Here is a 27,831-nt window from a genome sequence, read left to right on the forward strand (position 1 = left end):
CAGCACCATGGCACTGAGTATGGTGTTGATCGGTGCCAGGCCAAAGGCTCGCCTCGGTGCTCAGTTCCCCGAGCCACCCATTCTGCAAGGTCTCGGCCGGGGAACAGTCCTGGGCCCAACGAACGCCCCCCAAGGCACCCGCAGAATGAGCCACCCTACAGGGGTGAGTTTCATAGATTTTCCTGCTCAACCTTTTTTGCTTCATTCATAGTTGTGAGGAGTCGTTTAGGTATAGGCATCGTGTTCAAGGTGAACCACTAGGACACTTGAGACAGCTGCGAAAGGATAATTTCATATCCACATTAAACGCAGACATACGGCTACGAACAAATGCTGATCAGTTTTACAGATATACTGTTTCGAATGCAGCTGAATACCTTTTTTTCTATAGCCGCGACTGGATGTCAGGTAGATGTAAGTTTGACTTTCATTTCGCAAAAGCTCGCCGCACCTGCGTGGTCAGCCGTCTTAAAACCTTCTCGTGTGCAGCCAAGGAGCACAGGTTGCGTAAATACCTTGCACTTAATAAAGGTTCAAATTTACTTGATTGGTTCCTTGGGTGTAGAAATTTTTACCTTCCAACTTTTAAAATTCTAACGTCGTTGTTACCAAAACTGCAGTTTCCTTTTCATTTTAATGGCATGTCATGAGCCATACGCTGCGTCTTGGTGGGCTTGCCAGATGACGGAAATTAAGCCTGCATGTTAAACTCTGTTGACCGTTTCCCTGTGTTACATACAAATGCTGGGCCTCCTCGATTTATCAAGGCGGAGTAAGTCTGATAAAATTCTTGTGTCGTAGTCCTATTCGATTGATTTAATTGATTGATTGTAGGGTTTAACGCGCCGACGCAACGCAGGCGATGAGGCGCGCCGTAGAGGAGGGCTCCGGATTAATTTTGACCACCCGGGTATCTTTAACGTGCTCCGAAATCTCGTACACACGGCCGTTTTTGCTTTTCGCCTCCATCAGAAAAGCGGCCGCCTCGGCCGGAAATTGCACCCGCGACCTCGTGCTCAGCAGCGCAATCCTATTCGATTGAATAATACATCACGCGCTACTGTCTTTAATCGCAGCTTGGGGATTCGAAAGTTTTCTCGTGTTCGGCATTAACGAATAGTGAACGTCAGGATGATGCTTTTCTCCCCTGGGAGATTATTCACATTTAAAGTTAGTTCTGTCTCTAAAACACGCTTAAATTTGCTTATATTGTACTGCAATATCGGACTCGTTTCGCTTTCCCAGACTTGGCTATGGTACAGGCCTGGAGAAACTGTAGGCCAATTGTCAGCGAACCGAAATCCGAAACACATTTCGGGAATAGCGCTGGGTTATAGTTGAACTCTAGTAAAATCACATCGGTAGCATAAACTTTTCAAATGTTCCACTACCTCATATATCCTGTGTTATAGTATCCAGCGGGATTCTTTAGCAGTACGTGCAGAGTGGACTCCACAACACCAATAGTGTCCTCATCGAGAGTTGCGACCACTGAACAAGATCACCGCAAAGAGGCACGCCAAGCATGAATGTCAAATCAGTTTGGAGTTCCTTACTTTCAGGTGCAGGAAAACAAGGCTGCACAACTCGCGCTCTAAAGCTGAAGCAGACATTCACCACACCTGTAGGAGCCGTGCCATATTCCGTGTATTCCGTCTTGCGTCTGGGTAGTCCCGTTTCTCCATAGATATGCAAAACTAACACTTCAATGCTAGATCTTTTAGTGTTCACTCCCATGCGGACATGTTAAAGGTATTTAAATATTTACCCAATTCAAAAGTAACAAGAGGTAATTTGGTCTTTGTATTCTTCTTCAGGGGGTGGAAACATTCCGTCCAGACGACGGCACATCCTACTGGCCCCTCCGGTCAAGTCGGGCGCTTCTTAGCCGGGGGTCCACGAGCTACTGCAGCCCAAAGTTACCCCGGACAGGCACTCGTCCAAGATGCCTGGTGAGGGCCACTTTCTCACTCGCTGACAGGAAAGGGATGGAGATGAACGTTCTCATGCGAACGCCGAGCGAACAGTTCCCTTTGTTCTCCGCTCCGTAGACTGTAATTAGTGCCTCCTGGCGGGATCATGTGGTTCCCCATACAAATAGCGTTCCTTTGCGTGGCCCACACACAACTGCGGGAGGATCTTACGATTATGTACTACTGCAAGCCAGACTCTTCACTGCACCGACTTTACTCGCTTGTGGCAATGTGTTGGAACCGTTCCCAGAAAACATTGAACCCTGCCCGGCCGCAGGGTGATAGCAATTACGTCCTACCTTACAGCTTCATTCATAATCCCAGTATATGGCGTGTTTAGGTAGGCGTTTCTTTCACAGGATCCCCTCTTTCAATACGGGCCTTGATTAGTAATCCCCTTCCTTCCATCCGCTCTCCCCACCGTAGGGCACACGCCCTCCTTGCTCCATAAAAGTATTCAAACCATCGATCACATATAGGGAGCATGCGACACTGAAAGAGGACGGTCTGCTACCGCCATGGCAGCACCAGCATCAGCCGCCCATCATCCCTTGGCAGGATAGGTGCACCGCAGCCACCTTTTACACAGGAGTACAGCATGGCGAACAATATAATTCAGCGACCTGAATTTCGCTGTATTGACTGCTGTGGAATCCTTCAAGCGCAAACGAGGACAGCGGCATGAAACTTGTCAAGCACAAGCACGTTTTCGGTGCCTCCATGACAAAGCAGCGACGCACAGAAATCAACTGTCAATGTCGTCTAAGCAAACTAAATCCCGTAAGCAAGGAGTCTTGCGCCGTCGCAATTCAGGTTTTTAACATTTTTTTTAACCTTTGGCGCTGTCTTTGAACTGCTTGAAGGAAGAGCCCATCTGGCGTTAAAAACTGAGCAATAGGAAAGCGCTAACGTACGCTGGTTCGTTCTTGTTTCCCCGCACTTGCGAGCCAACTCATGCGCACTACAGAAAAAAGAACGGGCTTAAGTTTTGATGAAACTGGCTTTACAAATTGACACCCAAGATCAACGACGTTTTCATAAAAAAGTTGTTCCCTGTATTTACTACGCATAGAAGCAGCGTTTGACCATAGGCAAAATAAAACATGATCAGCGGACTCCAGGACATGAGACAAGTGCGGTGTTCGAATGATCTTTTTGTTTTACGGGAATAATTTTCAGTGGATACTTCCTTGGAGTGAGCTGTTGATATTGCTGGTCAACAAGTTATTGCAATCCAATTGACAATTTCACTAGCCGCAGAGAGCTATCCTAAAACGTGAGAGGTTGAAATATCTTCGCGAGGCCGATACAGCGCAGTTATAGTTGGAACACAAAAGAAGAAAAGAGATAATGAAGCAGTTTTCAATCGTCAACAAAATACACGCTCATCAACACGCAGGTCTTGTGCTCATTGACTACCGTGTATACATTGTATAAACTTGTGCCTCCTCGCTTCTGTTTCATTTTATCACATTTTATTGTAACCGTATATTCTGATTTTTACTGCATATGGTTTCATTGAAACTGCATTGTATTAATTACACGTGAATCCTCTAGAATGTATACTGTCATGCGCCATCTGCTGCCCATATATAGTACGGGGAGAGAACTCGTCAAGCTGTCCGCTACATATTTTCCTCGTACCCCGTCATGTCTTGTAAAGAACAAGAAAAAAAGCTTCTGTTCTGTTCTACTCCATTATAAAGTCGCTATACAGCTGCAAAGAGTGGCAGAAGGCCGCAACAGCTAAAAAAAGAAATCACCACGGGGCGCGAAGGAACAAGGCGATATTGATGTTTGTAGTCGTCAACAAAATGCTCTCTCGTTTCCCTATCTCGGAATAGCTCACATAGTTCTAAGACACGAAAAAGGTTATCTGATAAACAACAAATACAAGAAACTGCCCGGAAATTTATAACCGGAGAGGGCCACTGTACACAGCTATCCGAGGCGTTTTACGGTCAGTGGGAAAATCGTGGGCGCACATTTCGGAGATCTTGGATCCGTCGATGGTTTATCAACAACAAAGTGAGCAGTGGGTGTTCTATATCATCTTCGCGGGTTAGCATATTTGGTTCCTCCAGCACACTTTCAATAAAAACTCCCACTCGCCTTCCGCTTACGGATATACAACAAAATTTGATTGGTTGATCGCAGGGTTTTAACGCGCCGACACAACGCAGGCGATGACGCATGCCGTGGTGGTGGACTACGGAATAATTTTGACCACCTGGGGATCTTCAACGTGCGCCGAAATCTCGTACACACGGGTGTTTTGCTTTTCGCCTCCATCAGAAAAGTGGCCGCCGCGGCCGGGAATCGAACCCGCCACCTCCAGCTCAGAAGCGCAAATCCTTAGCCACTCAGCCACCACGGCGGGTATACAACAAAATATAAGCAACCCTTCGTTCACGAGACGCACACTGAATATCCACCGTGCTCGCCGTTCATGAAGGGATGGCAGTGGTGGAAATTGTAAGGCATTGTTTGCAGAGGGTCGTTGTAGCAAGTATTTTCTCAGTTCACGACGTAACACTTGGTTCGCACATTGCAAAGTTGCCGTCTCTGCGTAACTTCCCCAGGTTTTTCTGCCCGCCGCGTTGTTTGGGAAGTTCCCACGAGACGGCGCAACCATGCTGTTGCACATAGAGTTCCTGTATATATAGCTCCTTATAGTATATAGCTCCTATAGTTCCTATAGTTATTCCTATATTCCTATATTCCTATATAGTTATTCCTATATTCCTATAGCTCCTATAGTTATATAGCTCCTAGAGTTCCTCTATATAGCTCCCGCAGGAAGCTATATAGAGGAACTCTAGTTGCACAGTCCCTATAAAAATGTTGATGATGATACTGAGCAACTGTGAAGTAAACTTTCAAAACCACGCATTGAAGGATATCGCTAAATACTACTGTTAAATATAGTAAAGTGCAACATTGAAAAGTGGGGAACTGTGCAGTTTTCCGCCACTCACAATGATATCAGACCTTAAAATTTACTAATATCAACGTATACCCGTGTGTTCATACCCGTGCGTTCATACCCGTGTTCATATACCCGTTCATATACCCGTTCATACCCGTTCATATGCGTTCATATGCGTTCATATGCGTTCACGGGTATATGCGTTCATATACCCCTGTGTTCATTTCCTGCACATTTTAAAATATCTTTTTGATACTGTAGCTCATATACTAATCATTTAATGTTCACTAGTACCATTGGCATCATGGCACTACAAATACCCGCGACAAAACCATGCACGTTTAAGCAGCGTTGAAAAAAAAAAAAAGGCGTCCAAACAGCAGGTGATCACTGACAAAAGAGCGCAGAGGCAAGAGAGCACGTTGAAAAAAGTGGAAACTTCAATTCAGCGCTAAGACAGCCGGGCTGTACAAAAACCCGCCATAACAACACACTAACACTGTGGCGTGCCGCACCAGTTTTGTTATAGACTCTATTCGTTACCGTAGAATTATCATATCTGAGCACGATCTCCAAACTGCTGATTAGATAGCAGGATATACAGTGTAATCAAAGTTAAGTCGACAGGTATTTTAAAAAAATAGCCGCTTCTTATGCGCCCAGGGGTACACAGAATGAGGTGCTTATTATTGATGTCGGTGGCTTAAGTAACTAAAAGTGAATAATTAACTTTTTAGTGGCTGTAGTAAGCAGGCATGTTCGTATAAAAAAAGTAAGACGCAATCGTATTTGTACGCAGTTTCATTTGGCAGAATTCTTCTAGCGCATCCGTGCTCCGAGATATCGGACTGCGAAGATAAATTGCCGTTCACATGATTACGCATACAAGACAGTGAGGCCCGGCGCAAAGCTGCTCCCTTTTGTGACGTGCCTGCTGTGTACGTTGTTTAGTTTGACAACGGGGTGGAGGCACAGGCAAGGGTGATAACTGGCACCCTTTGAGTTTTGGCTGGCGTTATCGCAATCTTTAGTACTCGGAACCGCTATCGAAACATAGAACCAATGGGAGGAGCTTTGCGCCGGTGTTCACTGTCTAGCTGGTCTAGCTCCGTAACCATGAGATCGGCAATTAAACTTCGCGGTTCGGTATCTCGGAGTAGGAATGCGTTAGAACAATTCTTCCAAATGAGAGTGCGTAGAAACACGATTGCCTCTAACGTTTGAATATAAACATGACTGCTTACTGCAGCCACTAGAAAGTTCATTATTCAATTTTAGTTGTTTATGCCTCCGACATCATTAATTACCACCTGATTCTGTGTCGCCCCGGGCGTGTAACCTCACTGTATATACGGTCGTCACAAATACCGAAGCGCCTATTAAAAAAAAAAAAAAAACCTGTCGACTTAATTTTGATCATCCTGTATGCACTTTGACTTTCAACTTTCGCATCGAGGAATATAAACACGAAATAAAGAGAAATATTACTCACTGTCTCTGGCTGGAGAAGCGCGCGGCTTCCTGAACTGAGGACGCCCCCAACCTTTCTTCATTTTTCTTTTTCTTTTTTGCTCAATGAATGGGTCATTCCACGCCAAACGTCCCAGAGAGTTAGCTCGACCATCTCCGATTACACTATAGAAATTCCTGTTTGATCACTTCCTCACACTATTCATTTCCCTAGTCGATTTCTGGCGGGAAGCAATTATTGTCTTTTACAGCCTTTGAAAACTGTGGCGGTGATGAAAACCCCCGTTGCGAAAAAAAAAATCGCAAAAATGATATATTATACGGAGCGCCGTGAAATAATTTCAGGTGATAGAAAAAGAAGCGCGCATCCTTGCTATCATGCATTTACAGTTGCTAGTGTGTTTCCAAATGGGCTCTGCGGGGAAGCAAAGTGGTGTTTCTGATCAATTTTTACACATTTTTGCAGCTACTGAAACGTTTGTACAGACAATGCAGCTGCATACTTTGGCTATGTTGCTGACGGTCAGTGCGGAAGAAAAATATGGGACCCGGGAATCGGGTAGTTTCAGCGCACGAAAGACATTAACTTTTAAAAATTTGCTAAATTTTCCAGGTTCAGACGCTCATCGCGCTGTGTGGCGATCTACCTAAAAATACTGGCTTAAGCTCATTCGAAAGGGTGTACAAAGGGGATCTATTTCACAAGGTTTAATCGGAGTCATTTTTGTTTTAAGCGGGAAAATCATTTCTATGTCGAGTACCCACCACGGCCGGAGACGGCGGGCCGTAAGTCCGCTTCACTGCAACGACACTTCCTGCGCGGCAGCGGAGAGGTGAGGCGTCAGCGCAGGTCCCGCGCGTTTTGAGTTTTCACGCGGCTAGCTGCTCTAAAGGAGGGCGGCTGGCTGTTACTGAATTTCGGAAGGGCGTCATCGGCAGATGATTAGTTGTAGCTCTTCAATTCCGCAACGCTGCGTTCATGGACGTGATACAGACTGGCGGGAGGTCGGCTGCTGGTCCGGTGTTGTTGCTTTCAAGAGCATGCAGTTTTCGTTGTGGTCGTCGACGTGGGTTCTTTTCTCCTTGTAAAGTCTCAGTGGCGGAGTAAGAAATGAGCTCAGCATTGACAGTTAGCGTTTTTAGTATAAAGTGGTGAAAGGTGCGCGTACCTCTCAATGAAATTGTCAACTCAAAGTTTCTTGAGAGTTTTTTTCCCCTCAACCATTTCTTCTGGCACCCAAAGCCGGGATATACCTTTAGTGTTCTTTTCCACTCATGTAAGAAACAGATGGTGCGTAATTGTTTGTTTCTGGTAAGGTATCTGAAGCCTGGCCCTGGCGGCCAGTGGCTTAATGGTGCCGCCAATTTCGTAGGAAGCGCTTTTTCAATGTGACGTTGCAAGAAGGTTCCACTCAGACACTAATATGACTCATTTTCATGGCCGCACAAATTTAGACAATTAAATCTGTTCCAGTTCTGTGATGTTGCCCCATCGGAAAAATAGTGAATTTTTCGGGCAGCAGGGAATTCTTGTTTACGAAGTTTTAATGCCTTAGCTTGAAATGTAGCCGCGGCCGCTGTCGTGCGCGCAAGACAGTCCCAAATGACGGCAAGCGACTTTACACAGAGGTCCCGAGAATTCCGAACGATGTTATGCAATTAATAGGTCTATCGCGGCTTGCGTATGTACCCAGTGGTACGATTGTGGAGCGTCTTGCTCGAGGAAGCGGTAATTCTCGGCGAGGTCTAAACAATCTTCCCCTCGTTTTTCGTCTGGTTTTTATCTCTCTCAGGAACTATGCTTGCGGTTTGCTAATTAAGTGGTGCAACATAAAGATGATTTACAGGGCTTAAAGACTGTTCCGAAAATTTTTAAGAACTTGTATCTATTTTCGCTGGTATGCAGCGAACACCTGCGATCCAGTTTTAAATACGGAAATCATCAACTTCGTCCATATCTAGAGCGCTCTCCAATATTGTCAGCAGGGCATCTTTGCCGGGACGCGCCGAATTCACAGGCTGCACATGCAGTCTTCATCGTCGATGTTGCATACACGTCGGCCACCACGATGAAAACTGCATTCTCTTAGAAGCATTAACTCCGGAGCAGCAGCCGACCTCCCGCTACATCTGTATCAGGTCCATTAACGCAGCGTTGCGGAATTTAAGAGCTCCAACAATTAACTATGTACCGATGACGCTCTTCCGACTTTCAGTACCACCATGCCGCCCTCCTTTAGAGCAGCTAGCCGCGTGAAAACTCAAAACGCGCGGGACCTGCGCTGACGCCTCACCTCTCCGCTGCCGCGCAGGAAGTGTCGTTGCAGTGAAGCGGACTTACGGCCCGCCGTCTCCGGCCGTGGTGGGTTCTCAGTATAAAAATAATTTTCCCCGCTTAAAGCAAAAATTACTCCAATTAAACCTTCTGAAATAGATCCCCTTTGTACACCCTTTCGAATGAGCTTAAGCCAGTATTTTTAGGTAGACCGCCACACAGCGCGATGAGCGTCTGAACCTGAAAAATTTAGCAAATTTTTAAAAGTCCATGTCTTTCTTGCGCTGAAACTACCCGATTCCCGGGTCCCATATTTTTCTTCCTCACTGACCGTCAACAATATAAACAAATAATGCAGTTGCATTGTCTGTACAAACGTTTCAGTAGCTGCAAAAAAATGTGTAAAAATTGACCAGAAAAACCGCTTTGCTTCCCCGCAAAGCCCATTTTGAAACACACTAGCAACTGTAAATGTATTATAGCAAGGGTGCGCGCTTCTTTTTCTATCACCTGGAATTATTTCACGGCGCTCCGTATGATATTTCATTTTTGCGATTTTTTTTCGCAACGGAGGTTTTCGTGACCGCCACGGTTTTCAAAGGCTATAAAAGACAGAAAAAATTTTTCCCGCCAAAAATCGGCTAGGAGAATTAATAGTGTGAGGAAGTGATCAACCGCGAATTTTGATAGTGTAATCGGAGATGGGCGAGCGAACTCTCTGGGACGTTCGGGAATGACCCCTTTTCGAAGGGCCAGTGAGCTCTGCGCAATTCGTCCGCTGCTCCAGATACGCCACTCGCATTGAACATGAGTACAGTTTCCTGTGTTCTGATATTACCTTCCCGGTCACCCGGTACCGGAGTAGAAACTACATATAGTCCTTATTGGCGGCATCATCTCCCAAGTCATCTGATATTGCATGGGTTCGCCGTAGTCACGGTACCGTTGGATGGATTATAATTTGCAGCTAAGAAGAAAAAACGGCCGCAAACAGCGGCCCGTGTCGCCTGTGCAGAGCCCTGTGCACAGACATGGGGGGAGGGTGGTCCTGTGGAGCGACAGCAGCCTGGAGCGGCCCCGCCTGACCGGCTGGTTCGTGCCTGCCGCTCGGACCTGCACTCCGATGGGGCCATGGCGGCCGGAGGAGCTCAGCAGCAGCGCAGGTGAGGGAGGGGGCGTGCGCAGTTCAGCTGTGGCATTGCCTTGGGGGTTAAGGCCGAAAGGAGTACTCTCATATTTGAAGGTGCCATGGAGACAAAAAAAAAACAATTTGGCTGGATAAAACGACTGCTTTGTCACGACATCAGTGGTACCAATGTTATCGCGTACTTCAAACCATTCATCGAGATATCGGGGAAAACATGCAGCAGAGGCGACTCCCCAGGCACTGTCCAGCTATTGCCCTACGACGTCACAAGAGTCTTGTTTGTCACCATTGGCGGGCGCTGACCTAAGCCACTTCGAAGAGACATATGATACCGCAATACTGGTGGGGCCTATACTACTCATTTCCATTGTATCAGTTGACTGCTATTGAACTGCTAATGCGATGCTATGCTAACAAAACACAACACTATTAATGCGTAGCATTCTTTGCCGAGTATACCCACAGCCAGGACCGTGTAGCCCCCTGCATTTCCACAAAAATGTGGATTTCGGGAAAGCTCCAAGTGTAATCGTTATAATAACGTAAATGGAGATTATCGGTCGAACAAAATTTTTAAAAACTAGAAAATAAGAGAAATACTAAAAGTTACGGAAAATGTCAAAACGTATTACGCATGGCATTTCCACAATAATGCAGATATCGCGAAAGTTTCATCTGTAATCGTTATAATAGCGTAAATAGAAATTTTGAAAAACTAAAAATAAGAAAGTATAAAATTACGGGAACTGGTGAACCGTGTAATGCCTTGAATTTCCACAATATTGCAGATTTCTGGAAAGTTGCAAATGTAATTGTTGTAATAACGTAAATGGAGTTCAGTCGTCGAACGAAATTTTGAAAAACTAAAAAATAAGAACTATATTAAAAAATTATCAAAAATATCCAAACTTATAACCCGTGGCGTTTCCACAATAATGCAGATATCGAGGAAGTTCCACCTGTAATCGTTATAATAGCCTAAATGGACATAATTGGACGAACAAAATTTTGAAAAACGAGAAAATAAGAAAAAAATATAAAATAATTACGAAAACTGGCGAACCGTGTTGTAACGCCCTGGATTTCCACAATATTACAGATTTCGGGAAAGTTGCAAATGTAATCCTTATAATAAAGTAAATGGAGATAATAGGTCGAACGAAATATTGAAAAACTAATAATAAAAATATTGAAAAAATTACGGAAAATAGCAAAACGTGTAACACATGGCATTTCCACAATAATGCCAATTTCGCAATAGTTTCCCCTGTAATCGTTAGCGCAAATGGAGATAGTTCGTCGAGCGAAATGTTGAAAAACTAAATATTAAGGAAAATATGAAATAATTCCGGAATATGGCGAAGCGTGTAACGCCCTGCATTTTGCCAATAATGCAGATTCGGAAAAGTTCCCCCTGTAGTCGTTATGATAGCGTATGTGGAGGTGATTGGCCGAACGAAGTTTTGAAAAAAATAATAAATAACAAAGATTAGAAAAAATACGGAAAATGGTAAACCGTATAACGACCTGCATTTCAACAATAATGCAGATATCGCAAAAGTTCCACTTTGAATCGCTATAGTAGCTTAAAGGGAGATAATTGGTTGGACAGAATTTAGGAAAACCAAAAATGACTGTAAAAACTCACACTCCAGACGTAATGCTACGCATTACGTCTGGAGTGTGAGCCTAATGCGTAGCATAATAACCTAATGCGTAGCATAAGAATGCTACGCATTAGTAGATGAGTCTCTGAATTTCTGGAGAAGTTTTTTTTAGTGCTGCTTTCTGCTGCGTCACTTTTGCTCATATTTCGACCATGTGGCATGAAATTACCAGGTTTCTTTTGTATGTTTCTTTTTTTTTGGTAAAACGTCTTTTATGGCTGCCATGAGGCCGAGTGAACTTGTCTTTAAAGACAAGTTATTTCGAATACAAAAAAATTGTTGTATTCTGTCTTCATGTCCCCTTCCATCCGTGCTCGAGACACCCGTTTTGGTTGTTCTCTGAGGGTGCTGGGTGTGTTCACTCTCTTTTCAGCGCCCGTCGTATTTGCACATTTTGCACGTCGTATTTCTGCTTGGGATGAAGGAGGCTGCTGCACAGTATTACCACAGCTGCTCTTCCAATTTCTCCAGCCTTCAAGTCTACACTTGCACACGTACCTGTACTACGGGAACACTTGTTACGTGCAGGTGTTTTTAATGCAAAAGGGTTACTAGGTAGTTGACCACCGTAGGGTGTCTTTAGCCATGAAATTGCTCCTGGAATGGCTTCAAAAACTGGCAAAGAGAATAAAAGTAAAATAACTAAGTTGAATAGAAAATTACAGAAATTTGGGACTGAACAGCAAGTGTCCCCAGGGCCTCCGAATGTCTAACACATACTTTAGCTTCGTGGAGCCCGCTTACTAAACGGCCCTGGGGAATGCGGTGTGGACTTCAAATTTGAAAATATGGACAAGTGGTGAAGGCAGCGTGGCATACGATGATTTTGTCATTGCTTGGCATTAGGCTCGAGGGTAAGGTAACCACATGTTAGGGCTGAAAATACGCCTGACAATGTACCACTTAGGTGGACTGGCAGTATAAAAAGTGCTTAGTTGTCACTGAATTTTAAAAACACCCATATTCTTCAATTGACATGGGGACGATTTTGATGCTACTTTGCTACCGCTAGGTAGCTTTGATTACCTGTGTAGATCTGCATTTGCATCACCTTCGATGGCACTTTCCCGAATAAATTAAAAGTCCGTGTTAAAACAAGGACAATGGGTAGTTTGATTTTACCTGTGCTTCGGTTTTTTGAAGTGACGGTAGATGACCCCGGTTTTCTAGGCTCTTGTAATCCGGGGTACGGATGTTTGACACGAAGCTATTACTAGCAAAGCGCAGGCGGGGACAAGAGGAGGAAACACTGGATGATGCTAGACTTGATCTAAATTCCAGTGTTGTCCAGTGTTTCTTCTTCCTGTTGTCCTTGTTTCTGTTTTGCTAGCAATCATGTCTTGTTATTCTCGTTACCAAATAGCCCAGCTCCCTGCCTTGATGGCTGTATGCACGTTTACCAGTTCAGCACTGCTACCACAGAAACAGTGCCTTTTGAGTCATACAAACGAGAGTTACTCAATATACACCAGTTGCGAAAATACACATAGGCCACACTTATCAAAACCCGATATGCCGTTGGTCCCCTGCGGTGGGGACAAAAAGGGCCAAGTAAGGTCCCTGAAATTACTTGGACCTTAGCGCCGCTCTCACCGCAGCTCCATCTGCGTGTTAGCGCTCGGCTGCGCTCGCCCCGCCGCCTTGCCGCTGTGCTCCGCCGCTCCGCCGCTGTGCGTGGCTGCGGGTTAACACATGCGCATGCGCTGCTCTGCGCTTCTCTCTCTCATTCCTCTCACCGTACATATAAACGCGGTAACTGCGCCGCTCCGCTCAGTCGTTCCGCCGGCGCTCCTCCGATGACATCCTCCGATGACCGCCGATGATTTGAAATGGAGACTAACAGGCCTGATATCGCGATGGTCGGCGCAACCGTGAAATTTACACCATCTTCCCGCGAGGGGAACTATGGGGTAGATGCGACGCATCGGGGGTGAACATGCTGCGTAAATAGGATACACAACAACAGCAATCCACACGCTAACATAACGGAAACGCAACGGCAACCCCCGATGCGTCGCATCTACTCCATGGTTCCCCTCGCGGGAAGATGGTGTAAATTTTTCCGCCTCCCCTCCTAACAATATAGCAAGGACATTGAAAGTAGTTCTTGCGACGTTGCTACAAATTTCGGGTGCGCAGTCACCTCATTTTGTTAAGCTTTCTGTGCCGTCGCAGCAGATTTTTTCCTTTATGGTATATCCCGGACACGTGCAGTCAAAGAAAACGAAGCATGGGTGCACAATATTGCAAAAAAATTTCTACCACGCAGCCGTCAGCTTACCCTGGCTACAGTTGTGAGGGTAGTTTTTGTTCATACAGACACGCTTACGAGCAGTAGTCCCTACATAATGTGGAGAAAATCGCGCTTTAGTCAGTTTTAAGGGCGCCTTGAAATTCGTGAGGGCGATTGCATCGTGCCTTATAATTGTCATATTTTAGAGAGAACCCCATAAAACATTAAAATAACGAAGCGGTTCGAAGCGAACAGCCGAAGAAGAGGAAGATGAAAAATTTGTTTGCCGCCAAGCAGCGGGCCAATCTTAGAGCCCCGCGAATAACAAATGGAATGCAGCGGCGAATAGAAAAATGGGCGATTGGACAGGGAGAAGACCAGCTTGTTGAAGAATTCAGCTACCAAGGGGAAAAAAAGTTCAGCCCGGAAAAAGTTGGCTGGGGAGGAGCGCCAGGTTCCAGCAGGGCCAAAAAGCATGAGAGGCGGGTGATTGCACAAACTACTCACACAGTCCGCACCAGGACCACACAAAATCACTAAGAAAACCCTCAGAAACCTAGGCGAAGCTTCAATAACAACCCTCACAGCCCTTTTTAACGGATACTGGACCACCAAAACACTACCCGAAGAATTAGAACATGAAAACGCCACGTTTATACCGAAACCGGGCAAATCCATAAAAATTGAGGATCTAAGACAAATATCACTACCGTTATACTTGGGCAACCTACTAGAGCACATAATACACGCCAGACTGAAACATCCCTTAAACCGACTCGAAATCATATTACCCAAGATTATTGAGTTTCAAGCGGGGCTCTCCACACAAGATATACTACTGCAAATTAAACAAGAAATAATCAACCAAGCAAATAACTCTGACACAGTCGCAATCCTAGCCTTCCAGAAAGCGTTCGACAACATCAAACACTCAGCTATTCAAAACAACTTACAAGAAACAAACCCCGGACAAAGCACTTACAGATACATCCAAAACTCCTCTCTAATAGAACCGCAGCAATAGCAGCAGTAGATTTCAAGTCAGACACCATAAGACTACCAGCTAAGGGTACCCCTCAAGGGGCTGTTCTGTAATCACTCCTCTTCAACTTAGCAATTTACTAAACATCCCAAAAGAATTAAACAAAATAACCCCATTGAAATACACTCTATACGCGAATGATATCCCATTGTGGGTACATGGAGGCAGCAACGCTCACATAAAACACACCCTACAAAAAGGAGTAGAGGCAGTCTCAAAAGCTACAAACAAAGCAGGACTGACCTGCTCAACTTGCAAGTTGGAATTACCCCTGCTACCGCTCACAAGAAAGAAAAATACCGCCACACATTTCGCTCCACATTCAAAAACATCAGACACCCGAAGTTAAAACAATCAGAATATTAGGATTGCACACACGTGCGAATCGCTCTAACACAATACACATCAAGAATCTCTCAACACATGTAAAACAAACAATATGCCTCATGAAAAGAATCACCAATTGAACAGCAGGACTTTGGGAGCGAGACCGAATTCGTCTAATTCCAGCATTTGTAATCAGCCGAATTATCTACTCCATCCCCTACCTCCCAATGAAGCACCCAATAAATGGAAGCAATAAATACACTAATTATAAATACAAAGCAGCATGACGAAAACCATTAAGTACATCTAACGGTAGACTCGATAAGCTAGACATATACAACTATTGCGAGAAATTAAGGGAAGCACAATTAACTAATCAAACAGTCCGCCTCACCAAAACTCCAACAGATCGACATATACGAAAAAAGCTCAGAATCAACCCACGGCAACAATATCTGAGAAAGAGCCCCTTCCACTAGAAATCAGACAATATCGTCATAAAACCACTGCCCAAGAATATGCACCCAACACATCACCAATACAGAACAGAACTTAGGGCACAATACCTACAAAAGATACCCTCCAGGGCAAAACACCCTCTTCGTGGATATCGCCAAATACAGACATAAAACAGCATTCGCCATTGTTGTAATGAAAGGCACATACGAACCACCATTGCATGCAATACCCACCCGTACGAGATACCCAGCCGAGGCTGAAAAGATAGCAATTGCCGTAGCACTGCCGCAACGCCCCACGCCCCCCCCCCCCCCCCCTTCCCCGTAATTATATAAGATTCCAAAACCGCTATTCTAAAATTTGCACAGGGCAACATTTCATCCCTCGCACTCAAAATTCTTCAGAAGTATCCTCGCTCACCCCAGTAGATGTACTCTAGACACTGGCCCACGCGGGACAGGAAGGAAACGAAACTGCACACTGTCAGGCTCGAGATCTTACACTCAGAGCTTGAGTGGTGCCCGACCAATCCCACGGAGCAAGGTCATCTAGAGACAGTCTCCTTAATTATACCGACATCGCGGAACATTATCGCCTCTGCCGCCAAAACCTAGCACCCGCACTCCCGGGACTCACAACAGCTTAACAGCAAGACTAGATGCTCACGCATCACATACCCATACCAAACCCGCCAGCACCTAATCCACCCAGCCCATGTCTCATCCCCGAACTCCACCTTCTGCACAGCTCAAGCCACCTTACCCCAGGTTCTGAATCATCACAGCTGAGCACTGGAGAGAAGCAGAAGCACAGAGAAGCACCGGAGAGAAGCAGAAACAACGCCAACCAGCTTCTCACGCTAAAGACAAGCTCAGTTTAATAAAGTTTATTCTATGTCGCTCTCTGCCGGACGCGAGTAAGGCAAGGGAAACGCGGCCAAGCCATCGACTACGCCACACAAGCCTGGAAGGGAGCAACCCGACATCGCATTCGCTCTGGTTTCACACCACCGCCGTGTACAATGGCGGCTTCAGCGGCGACGATCAGGCGCCCGAGTCCCAAATCACCGCTCCCCCAACATGCGCTTTGGCGAGGTGCCTGCTGCTGTGCAGTAATGGTCCCCAGGCCAGGGTCTAAGAAACCGATGCCGGCAAACACACAGTGTTTCTGGACTAAACTTTCGAGACAAAACTGACATTGCCTAGTGCAACAGCTCGTGCACTGCTACCGCCTTATTCAGAAGTGAATGACCATTCAGGACGGAATTTAAATAGCCCCAATAAACCCGTTTGGTGCCAATTCGATAACAAGGCCTTAGAAACGCTGTTCCTTGCAGGCGATTGAAAGGTAGGGCACTTACCGCCGTGTCTCTCTCGGCTGAGTAGAACCAACGTAGTGGCAATAATGGCAGCAGAAACTGGTGTTCCACCTTCAGCCATGGGCTTCTTCGCAGTCATTACGTCACGTGAGCGGGGGTGTTATGCTCTCACGAATATTGTAATCAACTTGTGATTTGTAAACCGGGCTTATGATCCTTTATTTTGGAAAATGAAATAGACGGGGGCGTATTAACTTATAACCTCTCCAATCAATAAACCAGTTATCCAAAACCTTCTTCATATGCGTCCCACGGACCGACTGAAGTGGATTGGACAAGGCTTACTGGTCATAAATATGTCGGATGTTTGTGTTTAATCTGGCGACATTTCGCTCCAAGAGAGGTGTTCGGTAATCGCTCATTCCTGCCACCGCGTTGTGTTTAATCCACAGTGCCGCAATTACGGTATACCAAATTTTATGTAGGATAGGAATGAATCTATGCTAATCCTGCAAGGGTTTCTGGTCTGTCTTTCTTGCCTCATAGGTTTGACCTCACTTTTTTTTGTTTTGTTTTCTGCATGCTGACTTTGAGGCATTTCCTTTTTGCTATTCCTTCCAGCGCGAACCTCTCTTACAGTGCCATTCGCAGTTTAGAACGTCCATGAGTGCTGCAAGCATGCTTGCGAATGACCTGTGCGGAGCAGTGCTGCTTAGCTCCGGCCCCGAAATACAGATCAAGGTCGTCCAACTGGCCGAAGATGCCGCGCACGCCTAAGGGCAGCAGGCCGCCATCTGAGGGAGGGAATTCAGGAATGCTCCCACTTTCCCTTCCTCCTTTCACCCATTTTTAGGCAAAATGAAGTTATTATCATGATTAGTGCAGAGAATGTGCATCTTACATTTACGAACGGTGGCTATTATCATCAGTCTGAAAATCCCCACCAACACGAGAAACGGCATAAACCGTACCATTTCTCGCATAAAGAACTGAAGCAACTGATGATGTTTCGGTTAGAAATTCTTCAAGCTCAAATATCTACGTGTCGTAAATAATCAAACGAGACACCACGAAGGTGCCACCGAGATCCACTTAGGTCTCGCGACCAAAAACCACGCGCAGGTTCCAACGCCCACACCGATCTCAGTAAGGCGACTGCGAACAAGGAAGGATATTACCTCTGTCAGAATGACACCTGCTCCGGACGGCTCCGCCCCAGAAAAGCACACGAAGACTGCACTGCAGCGCCTAGCGAATCTTTTCTCAGTCTTAGCAAGTAAGTCTTGGGAATCCCACTGAGCCACAATAGCATGGGGCAATGGCCAACCTGCGCCTTTGAGGATTCGCTAACGTACCTTTCCTACACGCTTTTAGCATAAAGTGTTTTCCCTGTGCGCTAACCCAACAAATTCCGCCAGAAGGTCTTAAGTTCTGTTAAAAAGTGGCGCGATGACTGGTCAAACAACAAAGCCGGCTTCCCAACTAGCTTATTCCTGGTTAATTGGACTACCTTTCCCCATGGCTGTGCTTGGAGGTTCAGCTTCTGAACCCAATGACGCGGGCTCGATCCCGCTCGCGGTGGCTGCTTTTCTGATGGAGGCGAAAAGAAATACATAGTGCCTATTTTCGCGCGCCCGGTCGCCCGCCGGCTCAGTCCTGCTTTTCTTATTAAGCCAGTCGATCATCTTTTATGCCGCGCGTTCCCCAAGTACAGTTGAGGCCGGCTGGGAAGCTAGCTTTCGTCGCTGAAGGCAGCTTGGCCCGACTAGAGTTGAGCGCCGCTGGGAGGGTACACCGGGAGGCTAGCCCGTGCCCTCCACTCTTTGCTGAGTCGCGCTGCTTTCACGCTCTTCCCCCTTGCCAGGCTCGCACTCCCCATGGAAAAAAGCACACCAGCTGTTGGCTGTTTGCTTATCGTCGTTAAAAGGGGCCGCCTATTTCTGCGTTAGCGGGTTCTCTCAGTTTTTGTTTAATTGGGTAGTATTTGTTTTGCGCCACAAATACTTTCGTTGTGGGCTGCTGCTGGAAGAGGGTGCCGCGTTAAACGTAACAGGCTCTCTGCACTTTGCTGCACGGCCCTACTTTAGCAACTTTATTTGCCTTGCCACACAATGTACGTCAGCCGGACAGGCCATCGTTAAATCTAAGATTGAAGAAACACGGCACTTCTGCTAGTATGTGTATTTTGCCTGCACTGTCGTCTGATTGGTTGTTCAGGCTTACTTCATTGTGACTGGTAAGTCTGCTCTGCAGGTAGCACAGTTAGTTGTGGTTAGTGTGGCGCTGTGGTTACGCCTCCGATTTGTGATCGCATAATCACTGGTTCGATTCAATGGTCTTCAATGCTTCCGTTAATGTTTTTCCTGGATTCGTTTCTTTTAATTTTCTTCGCCTTATTCATGGTGTTTATTCTGAAACTCGGTTCTTGGTAACACAGATTTTGTTGCGGCATTCAGTCTTTATGCTTCGTTGTAGACATACCTTCATGGGTTGGACAGGGTTAAATTAAGTGAGGACCTGCCTTTATGGGTTGGGTTATATTAGAATTGGTTAGGCTAAATGGCTTACAAACAAACGCACTCAGGTGACAGTCTCTGGATCATCCCGTCCCTTGGGCTTTGTGAACTAGGGTCAGTATTCTTGAAACTATAAGGTGCTCCCGCATGGTAGGTGTGTGGTCTTTGAATGACTTCTTTTTTGTATTGTGCCGTTCCGAGTTATTTATCCTGCCGCTATTCTAAATAAACTTTGTTGCAACGTAACACTTGTCTTCTGGTTTTGTGCTGTCTGAAGTGGGCACCGGCAAGCCCAATTTTACCCTCTTTCGCGCGATCTTTGAACTACGACCAAATAGTAGAAGATGTGCTTGCGGAGCTCAATAAACATTAGCTGGCGCAGACTTCCCATTAAACGGGTAAAGTAAAACACGAAGCCACCGAGACTAAATGCTAAGGCATCCCCAAGTGAGGTTCAAGTTAGTACTTGCACTGCCCTCGTCCCATCCTACCAGCCTTAATCGTCGTCTTTTCGTGATGTTCACCTCTATGCTAGTTACCACCTCGCCCAAAACCATTTTGCCCAAGTGGGGGACAGCTGGATAGTAAGAAGTAACGGGGCAGGAATAGCGGGATAGAGGAAGATTGGAGGGAGATGGAGAGAGAGAGCAATGTGGCAAGGGGGAGTTGGAACTGCAGCGGGATCGGCGAGAGGGTAATGGGGAAGAGAGGAGGATGAGAAAAGAAAGGAAGGAGAATAACACGTCTGCTACCGGGCTGTTTCAAAGGCCTTCCGAGGCCTTCGGACCAATGAGCTATCGAATGTCCCATTGTTCAAATATTAATTGAAGGTGGCCACGTAGCACAGGCATAAGAGAATGTGAAGGGAAAGGGGAAATCGCGTACTATTCGACCATCTCAACACAATGGGTAAACGACGATCGACCGCATACTGAGCAAGCCACTCGAAACAACGAACGGTTCGCGCGCCCGCCGCTCCACGAGGCATGTGCTCGTTGTGAGACGTTCACCGCACATTTTAACAGCGATGCTGCTTAAGCTGGTGGTTGTGCCGGCGAACGTGCGCAGAAAAATCTTAACCAACGATGACGTCATCGCACGCGCCGGCACCGCAGTTTCACATAGCTTTGCTTCGTCGGGCTCGGGCGACACTCCTGTCATCACCTGTTAGAGGCGCGATACAACTGGCACAAGCACCGCTGTGAAAAAAGAAAAGTTGCATTTTCGCAGCCGCCCCATTTTATAGGGGCGATTTCCCGTTCAAGGAAGGTGAACTTCAGAAACGCTGTAGGCGCCGCCATACCTGGGAGTCGCTTGTACCTATTTTACTTTAGGTGTTCGGTACGAATAGGGAAAAGGGATGCACATGGGGATTCCCGCAGCCACGGTGGACTGTCACTTGCAACCGTGTGTGGCAGGACATGCCGCCAGACTCTTTCACCCCCGGCAATGCGGCGACGCGGCATGACGCGTGGGGGGACCCGTCAGGTGGACGAGGGTCAGGAGTCCATCGAAAGGGTAAAGGCAGCTTTCCAGGCATGAATTCCCCGTTCAATGGTCCGCACTCGACCAGGGACGCCTGTACCCATTAAAGAAACCGCTCGGTGCCAGCGGTACACGGATTCGAACCCGGTACCGCACGCATACGAGGAGAGTGCTGTATCTCTGAGCCATCGCTGTGGTTCGCCAACTTTTGTTTGTATGTACTCCGCTGATTGCAATAAAATACATTTTTCTTCGTCTGCACTTATTGTGCTGAGTTTCTAGCTTGAGCAAACGGGGAATATCAATGACTCATGTTTCGTTTCCGGTGATGTCACGTGAGAAAATCATGGAAATATTTCTTGCAGCTTTTCATGTGGACCGAATACTTGAACTTGGTCGTGACGTGGTTGAGTGTAACAGGGCAATATATCAGTACGCAGTAACGCTACAGGATAACGTAGCCCTGCTCAGTCGTTGCAAGATTATAAATTTATTTACAGCATGGGCCCCGTACTATCGTAATGCTAAAGGCTCGGGCAAAATTTCCACATTTGAACAAAGTCATGTCTTGAGGTAAGCATAACGAACGAAAGAATGGGAAGGTACAAAGAATCCGCATTTGGGGACTTCTCCTTCAGGCGCAGCGTGGACGAAACTCTGGGGGCATGGCTTAGGTGGTGATTCCGGCACATCAGCTATCGCGGAGACGACACCGGCCCAGGTTTCTCCAACCACCTGGGTTCCAAAGACCAACCTGAAGAAGAAGCGCTTGGGAAAGCCCCTGTTTCTGAAGAAGCTCTCTAAGAAGGTACTCGGCAGCCGCCGTGGGAATAGGAAGTTCACCCTTATGTTGGCGCACCAAGGACTAGCCTACCACCTTCAAAGCCCTAAACGTGAGTGACGGTCCTTTTCACCCTCCTTATAATCGAGGAGCTACTTATGGTGTATTCGGTAATTGTAACAGTAAAAATTATCCAGAAGCATCCTACACCGCCGTTACTGAATACGTATAGTTTCGGACAGCAAATTAAAAAAAAAAGGCGAATCGCAGGCGTAGGTGGGAATCGACGAAACGTGAAGCCTTAATCTTAGCATACTTGGCGGTAAATGAATTCGCGTGAGGCATGTTCTCAGAGTTTATGACGCTTGGCATGGTTTTTGATTTTTCAGTACGGTCACCAGTATCGAGTGAGTCTAGAAGTGCGAGATCCAGGCGAAGACGCCACCAGCTCAAAGCGCTGAGAACGAGATACACGCGTGAGCTGGGGCTTTACCGCGCGCTGAGCCGCCCGTCGTTTCCCCGGCTGAACTAGCCGTGGTGGCTCAGTGGGTAAAGCGTTGTGGTGCTGAGCTTAAAGGGACCCTGCAACACTTTCGATAAAAGCGTTCACCCTTTCCTTCGTGTGTGGATGCACTACGAAAGCTATATAGTTATCGCCAGCACGGAGCGGCACTGCGGGATTTGCTCGTCGCTCTAGATACGCCTTCTGTTTCTGCTTTGTTTTCGTAGCTTTATTTTTAAAGTTGCTATCGAAGAGCGTTTATTGTTGCAACTGAAGGAAACCGGCCAAAAGCCAGTAGATGGCCTTAGTGACGTAATTCGAGCGTTCGAAGAACGTCAAGACCAGGAAAGAGAGAAAATTCTTTTGATCGAGTTTGCAAGTTATCTGATGGGCATAGAGCCGTAATTTTAACTGTGGTACTTTGCGACCCCCCAATCTGAGTACTGGGTGTGTTGGGTGCATACGTTTTGACGAATTTCAAAAAAGTTTAAAAAAGTGTTTCAGGGTCCCTTTAAGGACGCGGGTTCAATTCCCTGCCGCGGCATCCTCGTCCGTGTGTTCGAGGTTTGGAGACCGTCAAAGATCCACAGGTGACCAAAATTAATCCGGAGCTTTCGCCTACGGCGTGCCTCAATGTCTTTGTAGCGCCGGTGCGTTAAACCTATCAATCAATCCCCGGACGGCCCCTCATCCGCGCTACGGGGAGGGCAGCGTTGTCTGGTGTGACTTCCCGTTTCCTGAAAGACTCTGATCGTTTCGTCTTATTTCTGCTTGCGTTTTAGTGTGAGCCAAGGAGGGTGTGAGCCAATGCGGTAGAGATTTTCTGTAATTTGGTGATTGGGAGACGGCTCGGACGATTCTCGGTAGGGTCATGTCGGGGCTTCTTACGTGACTGTTCTTCTGAATGGCGTCGTTAGGTATTTTTAGGTGCTTTTTAACCTCGCCGTGTGGAGTTTTGCATCGGTTGCAAAACAAAGCTTGCGGCTATGCCAGCCGTGGGAAATGTGAAAATTAATTTTAAAATTGCTCTCATTAAGGCCTTCCTTGGTTTTTGAGGCATTGGCTTTTATCTTTTCCCCCTTTTTACTTAGGTGACACAGTGTTAATCTCGGCACAAATCCGGCTGGAGAGGAGGTTCATTCTAATGGGGAACGGCTGGCGACCGTGTTTGCCGAGCAAAGCACCGACAGGGCCATACAACGAGCTTCACCACGCAGGCACGGCGCCTGAGAAATTACGTATCCGCCTTTCGTGTCGGCCTCAGTATCACTGTGCTGCTTTCCGCTCTCCAGTTGCAGCGATGCCGTGTTCCACATTCGGTCGAGCCCTCTCATCTCCCTACCTCAGTCGTACCTTCCGGTTGGCTACGAAGACGTATTTCCGCTGACGCTTCAATACCTCGACTGATAGCGGAAAGGCTAGCAGTTACGGAAAACCGGAAAATGAGAATAATAATGAATTAGCGTGACTCCTTATGCTTGCGATATTTTCTTCAACCTTTGGGAAAGCTCATGCATGCATGGAACGACCACCACGTTATCTTTTGCAAGCTGTGAATGGCTTGGCGAAAGGAAAATCCAGCGGTTTTGTGTAAGCAGAAAATTCCTCCGGTTTGACCCCACGCGCATGCGCTAAAGATGAGGTTGGAGAGGAGTTAGGAATTAAGGGAGAAAGCATGGCGGGGTTTGTAGCACAGGAGAACGCGCGCAGAGCGCTACCCCGTGAATCACTGCTCATGCGATAACAGCGGGCAATGCTGGCGGAGCACTGTCGACGTGGGCATCAAAAATGCCAGCCGCGCGTCACATCCTCGCTGGTTAGCGATGTATACGGAGAGCATGGGTGCATTTTTTTTTTCGAATTCCACTTTCTTTTCCAAGGGACCCCAGTTGGCCGTGTTTTAAAGTGACGATTGATTGATTGATTGATTGATTGATTGATTGATTGATTGATTGATTGATTTGGTTTATTGATTGATTGATTTGGTTTATTGATTTATTTATTGGTTGATTTATTGATTGATTAATAGTAGGGTTTGACGCGCCGACGCAAAGCAAGCGATGAGGCGCGCCGTAGTGGAGGGCTCCGGATTAATTTTGACCACCTGGGGATCTTTATCGCGCGCCGAAAGCTCGTACACACGGGCGTTTTTGCTTTTCGCCTCGACCAGAAAAGCGGCCGCCGCGGCCAGGAATCGTACCCGCGACCTCGTGCTCAGCAGCGCAACGCCTTAGCCACTGAGCCACCGCGGCGGGTTTTAAGCCGGCACTTTCTTTGGCTCTTCGGGCAGGTTTAAAGGGGCTACCGCTGGTGCTGATACTGCTGCCTGACGGCCTCGTTGGCGGCTGAATTTTAACTGACTCCCAACAGCGCTGCTAGCCTTCACTTGCCGCGCCCGTGGGGGTTGTGGCTCGTGGAGAAGCCCCGGCTCCTGCGTGCATCACTTTCTCTACTCTATTTCTGAGCTGGTGCTGCCTCCGCAAGGGAGATATGGAAGCTTCGAATGTTCCTCCCTACATCTCGTATTTCTCGACGCACTCGCCGCGGCTAACCGTTTTTAAAAATTCGCAGCTACGCCATGGGCAACAACACTAAAAATATGCCACACGCCAATTCACTCCAACCCAGGTATGCCACGATGAAAGCTTCGCAGGGCACCGATTATCACCTCTGCGTGGTATGCGCCCATTTATTGTTTTTCCTTGGTCAGTCCTAGTGACGCAAAGGAGAGAAATCCCTTGATCACCCCGCTCCCCCAAAGCTGCGAAAGCTCCAGGGGATCTTATTGTGACAATATTTCCGGAGGGCACGCTTTTAGCCGGCCTTCTCGCAGGGAGCCGACTCAAACGGCAACAAGGACTTGCTACCCACCTCGGATCACACGTCCAGCAAACATGCTCTGGGAAAAATGAAGACTCGAGGTCCAGGAATTTTATGTGGCCTAAAACGGCCACTTGACTTGCTGTTCTAATCGGGGCCATACACGTAGTAAACAGGTCATACACATCTGTTTTAACCCTTTGAAAATCATCCTTGTTTCTCTACAGGAGCATATAGGAGCAGTCGATAACTGGCAAAGTATACTGTCAAAATTATGTTGCGTGCCCGCCGTGAGTGAAAAGTAAAAAAAAAAACCTGTTTGCCTTGGTATTGTTCGATTAAAACTTCCTTGTGCTAAACTTTCTGTACGTATGTCACGGTCACTCCCGTTCGCCTGGTATATAGCTTATCATCCTACTGCTTTTTGGCACTCTGTCATTGCTTTATAAAACCACCAATTGTGCTTCCATAGTTTGCCTATGTTTCTGTTTGGTTTGTTTTATGTTTAAAATTTGATTCGCTGGTTGTTGAATGTGCTTGGCCAGTGCTGCTGCTGTTGTGCTACATAAGGGATGGGGCCCCGCCGGGCGGCTCGATCGAGCTCGATCAAATAGCACTCCTTTTGCCCCGTTTACCTCTGCAGCAGATTGAAAATTATACTATATCTGTGCGATGTATTTCTACTCTACCTAAACAAACAAACATAACGAACATTACCAAAACTTTTGGCGCCACGCGAGCGCTGCAAGCGCTGATCGAAAACTCACTTAATGCACGCAAAAACGAAGTGACTGAGCAGCGGCGCTACAAATGATCCGATACACACACCGCCTTCCCTCAAAAGATGCCTAAGTCGCATTCAGATACAAGTTCAGCAAACTGAGAAAGCCTCCTGCGCAGGTCATCATTTTGAAACAGCAGCGCAGCATACTACGCCGTCCCATCCTCGACTCCGGCTGTGACTAAATCATAGTCTAAATCATGCAACAAAAGTGAGACAGCGAAGACTCTATAAACTGCAGTGAGAGCTTGAAAACTTTTCACAGGAACTGCGATGGTTCTGCTGTTCGCAAAAAAAAAAACGACATTCGGCCCCCATGTCCTTGAGCAGGCAACATCACGATTGCAAAAAATTACGCCATCTTCCCGTAGGGGAACCCTGAGTAGTATGCGAATCAGTCGTGGGGTCGACTGAAGTTCCCATTAGTTTTCAGTTCGTCGTTTCTGTTGACGTTCAGCTTCGCGTGCATTTCTTTGTATCAGTAGCTTCTTGACGTAGTTTGAATGAGTTAAGGACATAAGGCGCGTTCGTAGCACATGCTCCCGTCTCGGTTTGTAGCGCAGTGGAAGAGCGCCGCGTATCTCCCGTAGCGGCCAGAGAGTCGTGGGAACGAAACCGGGCGCCGCCTAACTATTTCTTTGCATAGTGGACTGCGCTGACGTCAGCCCGAACGCTGACGGGGCTGAAGAGACGCGCATGCGCAGTAGAGTGCAGACGGCGGACAAGGACAACGAGGGAGGAAGGGACACAGCCCCGAGCATGAGATGCTTCGCATCTAAAAATGTTCCAGCACACTTTCGAGCGTTCTGCACCTCTTCTCGCATGACTGCTTTGGCTAAGACGCACAACGCGGTCTCCCTTTTGTTTCTTCCTTTACTGAGTATTTGTTAAGGGGATAGCGCATTGACATTTTTCCGAATACCCTTCAATTGTGCGGAGGTCTTGCTGTGTACCTCACCCCCACTTAACGCTCGTCGGTGTACACCAAAAGAAGAGCGCGCAGTACTCAGTCGATAATACCGTGAAATATATTGCCTTATGCTTAAATATCGACACACCGTTTAAAGCACTGCGAGGTCATGTGCGTCTTGTGTGCTAGCTCACAGAACAGATTACAAAGAATGCTTACATAAATCTGTCAATGTCAGTGATGGTTATAAGTACTCTTAAACAGAGCTGTAGCACGACGGTTATCATGTGCCAAGCTAGATTTAAATTTTTGCACTCAACTTCAGATTTTTCAAGTAGTGGACTATTTGGTGCGAAATATTCCGCTAAAATGAGGAGGACCTGTCCAATGATAGCCCACTCAGCTGCCTTCACCACGAAGCATGTTTTTTTTTTTAATGAAAGAACAACAAATATTTGTAAAAAAACTCATTCTACGCTACACGGCGTCAGCCGAGACGCAATACAGGGAGCAGTAGGACTACATAGTTATCTTTGTGTGCACTGCACCTCAGCAGTCAAATGATACGGCCGAACGGAGCTAGCGGCCAACCTACAATCGCACAGTTATGGTTTCAAACGGTGGCTCTGATCGGAGTGCTCCAATGGCACGAACAGGTTCGTGTTGCGTTAGCAAGCATTCTCCAAATAGTGACTGGGAGTTACCACTGCTTTGTCTGTTTTCCTTATTGCCTACATATACTTTGTTTGAAGTTTACCATGAAAATGGTATAATTGTCACCGGTACAAAGCAGCCTATTTAACGAACCAAACTTGTATTTTCTCGTCATGGAGGGGCCGACCTCGGAGAGGGCGACCAATGGAAAAGCTCTTGTTTATGCCTGCGTAGTGAAGTTTGAATTCGATAACCCTCAGTTGTCTTATCGTCCCTGTCAGTTAACAAATTTTAAAGATGGTGTTGTAATTGATTATACCTTACAATAAAGCACACCAATGAACAGTTATCTTTTCTTTATAGATATTGCAGTATGTTCATGATGTATGTTGCACTTTGTGCAGGTCCGTCCCCCGCTATGTCTGCCAAGGCCGAAACCGGGTGACGCTGCCGCTCCTTTGCGTGGTGTACCTGCACCCTTACATCGCTGACTCCCCCTTCCCATCCATACATCGCACAACACACGCTAACTTTTTATTCTT

At 46.7% G+C, this 27,831-nt stretch overlaps 1 protein-coding gene across 1 annotated transcript; it reads left to right on the forward strand.

Moving 5' to 3' along the window:
* Window positions 1-27,831, forward strand: LOC144169275 (uncharacterized). The gene is made up of 5 exons (XM_077698349.1): window positions 1-163; window positions 1,818-1,952; window positions 9,642-9,810; window positions 21,480-21,734; window positions 27,694-27,831. Exons 1-5 carry the CDS (start codon window positions 8-10, stop codon window positions 27,732-27,734), a joined length of 756 nt encoding a protein of 251 aa, XP_077554475.1. The 5' UTR covers window positions 1-7; the 3' UTR covers window positions 27,735-27,831.

The sequence above is a fragment of the Haemaphysalis longicornis genome, unplaced genomic scaffold (genome assembly GCF_048455015.1).
Source record: "Haemaphysalis longicornis isolate Haplotype H1 unplaced genomic scaffold, Haemaphysalis longicornis Haplotype H1 scaffold_1, whole genome shotgun sequence".
Lineage (NCBI taxonomy): Eukaryota > Metazoa > Arthropoda > Arachnida > Ixodida > Ixodidae > Haemaphysalis > Haemaphysalis longicornis.